The 4,694-nt window shown below is 42.0% G+C and overlaps 1 protein-coding gene across 1 annotated transcript; it reads left to right on the top strand.

The window, feature by feature from the left end:
• The first annotated feature begins 1,312 nt into the window (after positions 1–1,312).
• Positions 1,313–2,868, top strand: LOC130123282 (gastrula zinc finger protein XlCGF8.2DB-like). Its single transcript, XM_056292437.1, has one exon. The coding sequence runs from the start codon at positions 1,558–1,560 to the stop codon at positions 2,734–2,736; it is 1,179 nt and encodes a 392-aa protein (XP_056148412.1). The 5' UTR covers positions 1,313–1,557; the 3' UTR covers positions 2,737–2,868.
• The last annotated feature ends 1,826 nt before the right edge of the window (positions 2,869–4,694 follow it).

A 4,694-nucleotide genomic window follows, 5' to 3' on the forward strand; every position in this document is an offset into this window, starting at 1 on the left:
GACTTCGTGAACTGACACACTCTGTTGCTTGTCAGGGATAGGAAGATCTAGACCCAGAGCTCTGTATGCTTTATCCATTTACTGCTAAATAAAACGGATGGTTTGAGACCGAACATCTTCTCCTATTGCTTTATCAACAAACATGCAGGACTACGCTCTCACATAGACGAAAATGAGTTGGTAGAATGAGCTGCAGTCCAAACAACCAAAACCAACGACATTTCATATGCAAATATGGGAGTGACTAGTAATTATCGTTCCAATGGGTATGTGTACTATTCAGAGAGGATTTAGGAATGTTTGCAATCACAGCATAGTAAGATGGCGACAGTTGCAGGCTTACCCCCCCTTTTTTTTTCAGGGATGGTCGTTCTCTCTTCACATAGATGGTCTCTTTGACTCCTCATTCAAACTAGCGTTCCACCCTATCAAGGATGTGCAGGTCCTCATCCTTGAAAGAGTGGCCACTGGCTTGTAGGTGGGTGTAGACTCTGGAGTCCTGGCCAGCGTCTGTTTAGTTTTCCCTATGTACAAGTCATGACAGTCCTCCTCTTGTGTTCCAGTGGATTATGAGAGTCAAAGCTTAAGTACTGATAAGTATATGTTGGTTTACGGTGTTGGACTGCAGCTCATTCTACCAACTCTTTTTCACCCACTTCTCTCTCCTACTCTGCATTTCTCTGTCTGCTGACATACTCAATACTTTTCCACTGCCCCTATAGCCCCTCATGTCCTTGTAACAAGCCTTATTCCTTATGCATATGATTTCCCAATGATTAATCTATCCTTATATCCCTTATTCCAATCAATACGTTGTAATCATCATTATTAAACATCACACCATTGCATTTATCTACAACGGTAAGCATCAATAATCAAATGTCCCCCATCACCAATTGCAGTTTCACAGTCTAAAAAGGCTAGTCTGTCGTTTTGCACATCCTGCCTGGTGAACTTGATTTGGTTGTCCACCGAGATAATGTGGTCAGATACAGATTAGACGCGACACGTTGTCTAGGTTTACCTAAGATACGTTAACAGGATGTGCCAGTAGGGCAAAACTTCAGTAGGTATCCTGAATCAAATTTAACCTACCTCTGTAGATGTAAATAACAGCATTGATCTTGTTTTTCTCTCTATCCAGACTTTGTACAGTTATCTGATCAGCAGCATTGTAAGCAGGAGAGAAACCCCATTCTGGCCAAGGAGGAACAACGGGAATTCTGGTTCAGTCCACAGGAAGACCAACTTCCATTGCAGGAGGTAGCTGATACCTCTGAGTCCATATTTATCCCTCTTTGTGATGGAAATAATGACGATAAAGATCAGCCTCTGCCCCCGCAACTCTACCAAACCCAGACAGAGGGAGACACAGAGCCCCCAGCTGTCACCTCATTTGAACTGAAACAACTGAAAGCCAAAGACAACTTTTTAATATCAGAACCAACAAGTGACCACCAAACCCTCTCTAACTGCTGTCATGTAACTAAGAGTGAAGCTGACCATATTTGCAGTCACCAAAACTGTGAGGCGGTGGGTTCAACTCAGAGAACAAGGATGAAATCTTACAAAAAGCCCTACAACAAGTGCAAAATTTGTGGGAAAGTTCTTTATAATTTGGAAATTTTTAAAATTCACATGACATTTCACACAGGGGAAAAGCCTTTCAAATGCACCACTTGTGGGAGAGATTTTACCTGGAAGTATGACATGGAGAGGCATACAAGGACTCATGCAGGGGAGAAACCATTCGGATGCGCCATGTGTGGGACAATGTTTACCCACAAGTCACATTTACAAACACACATAAGGACTCATACAGGGGAGAAACCATTCAGATGCGGCACTTGTGGGAAAATGTTTACCTGGAAGTCACATTTACAAGGGCATGTAAGGACTCATACAGGGGAGAAACCATTCAGATGTGTCACATGTGGGAAAATGTTTACCCACAAGTCAAATTTACAAACACACATGAGGACTCATACAGGGGAGAAGCCATTCACATGCGGCACTTGTGGGAAAATGTTTACTCAGAAGTCACATTTACAAAGGCATGGAAGGACTCATACAGGGGAGAAACCATTCAGATGCGCCACACGTGGGGAAATGTTTACCCACAAGTCAGATTTACAAAGGCATGCAAGGACTCATACAGGGGAGAAGCCATTCACATGCGCCTCTTGTGGGAAAATGTTTACCCGGAAGTCACATTTACAAAGGCATGTAATGATTCATACAGGGGAGAAGCCATTCACATGCGCCTCTTGTGGGAAAATGTTTACCCGGAAGTCACATTTACAAAGGCATGTAATGATTCATACAGGGGAGAAGCCATTCGGATGTGTCACATGTGGGAAAATGTTTACCCACAAGTCAAATTTGAAAATACACATGAGGACTCATACAGGGGAGAAGCCATTCACATGCGCCACTTGTGGGAAAATGTTTACCCAGAAGTCAGATTTACAAAAGCATGTAAGGACTCATGCAGGCGAGAAGCCATTCAGATGCGCCACATGTGGGAAAATGTTTCCCCGCAAGTCAGATTTACAAGCTCACATAAGGACTCATACAGGGGAGAAGCCATTCGGATGCAGCACGTGTTGGAAAATGTTTTCCCACAAGTCAAATTTACAAAAGCACATAAGGACTCATCCAGTGGAGAGCCATTCAGGAGCTGTGATTGTGGAAATGGGTTCAGCTCAAAATGGCATCTCAAACGACATGCCATGATCCATACTGGTGAGAGGCCTCACAGGTCACTGTGAAAAAAGTAAACTGACTATTTATCTTAATCATTTATATTCATTTCATATTGCAACATGTGTCAGAGGATTAAATTGAATCATTATATGGTGCAACTGCACAAACAAGATATGGTGCCTTTATGATCGTTTTGTCAATATGTGGAGGTCATTTAGATGAGTGATGAAACATTTCTCTCAGGAAACTGTGTCCAGATGAACTGATTCGACTTTCTTTGATCATCTCACCTGGATTATTGAGCATGCATAAAGATTTACTGGTCATGGATAAACAGCATCACTATGGTGTTTCTACATGTGGAACAGGATACTGTGAAGTGCTAGTCACAGACCAATTTACAGCTGAGGGCTTGAAACAGTCCGCAGTCTGGTGCCAAAAAGATGGAAAATCCACATGCCGTATAGATGCAGGTTGGCCACCAGGGCACCAGTCACAGATATGTAAAGATATTGATAACCCCACAGTAGCCACTCAGACTGTTGAAACCCCTCTAATGTGATGCTTTGATACCTATAGGGGAAATCTGCCTATAACAAAGATGAAAGAATTGCCCACCACTCGTAACTTTACTAATTGTTGGATTTGTCAACAATTACCTGCATCGTCTCAAACACCTATGGTAGTTCCAGTACTGTTGTCTACAGCAGACTTTAAGGTAATTAGTGTTAACCTGTTTGACACCTCCTCAGTCTGTTGTGTCTCAGGGCTTGTTCATTATGATCTACCCGAGATTGGGTTAGATATAATCTTATTTGCCTTGTCTGAATTCAGTAAAGTTTTTACAGGCTGCGTGAGATGAACCTCACAGTATTGTGGAAGGTATCTAAATTTGAAACAAGAATAAATGTTTCTGGCCGTGCCTGCTAATTACAGTAACGATACAGGAAGTAAGATAACTGAGTCAGTCCTATCATATCGTAGTTGGGGTGTATTCAGCCCCATGGATATTGCAAATACAGCTGGTATTTTTAGGTTTTACTGTATATAATTCCTCTAGGCCAATATTCTATACTAAGTCTTTGACTCAAAACTGTTCATTTACTTGGCCTACTCTGTGTGTGTTTGCCCTGCCTGATGTTTCTTTGTGTGTACAGGACCCCAGTTATGAAATCACATCAGACACTACTCTCTGTAATAGGACAGTAAAGATAACATTCAGTAAACAACCTGCACTGCCTGAAAAGGCCTATTTGATTTGTGGTGATCAGGCTTATAGCTGTTTCCCAAGAGAAACCCACAATCGGTGCTACTTTGCATTTTTGGTGCCCTCTTTGTTGTGTTGCTCACTGACATCCATGTGTTGCGTGTCCTGGAGCTTTCCATTGAAGGATGTGGAAGAGCAACTGAGGAGTATTTCAGGACCAAAACAAAGAACAAGGATGTCCAGTCTGTCCTCTCCCAGGGTGAGGACACGGTGAGGTGACCTCTGTGTTGTCCATCTGCTGATGGCCCACTTCACTGAGAACACACAGGGAGACTGATGCTTCTTACTGGCATTAGTTTAGCTTCCTACTCTTGGTCACAGTACATGTGTTTCCTATGGTCTTATGCACCTATTACATTACTTTTGTTTCCTTGGTGGATATTTAGGTTGAGATGGAGACGTCTACTAAACGTTCCCTTTTTCAGCCACTTTTCAGCCAGCTTTAGCCCAAACACTGTGTCTAGACTTAAAGCCGTCTTAAGGCTACAACATGGCTGTTAAAGACTTGGTTCTCTGATTTCCAACCTAAAATGTGTCTATGTAGATATTGTGTTAGATCTTCCACAGCTCAGACAATATCTACATTGATGGTGGTATGGTGAGTCTTAGATCATTGGAGTAAATCTTGTTTTTAAAAGTTTTTTTTTTAAACCCTGATATATACAGATGGGTGACAAATGAACGTAAAAACCAACATAAATTGTCTTAGTATAAAGTCTTG

This window comes from Lampris incognitus, chromosome 13 (genome assembly GCF_029633865.1).
Source record: "Lampris incognitus isolate fLamInc1 chromosome 13, fLamInc1.hap2, whole genome shotgun sequence".
Classification (NCBI taxonomy): domain Eukaryota; kingdom Metazoa; phylum Chordata; class Actinopteri; order Lampriformes; family Lampridae; genus Lampris; species Lampris incognitus.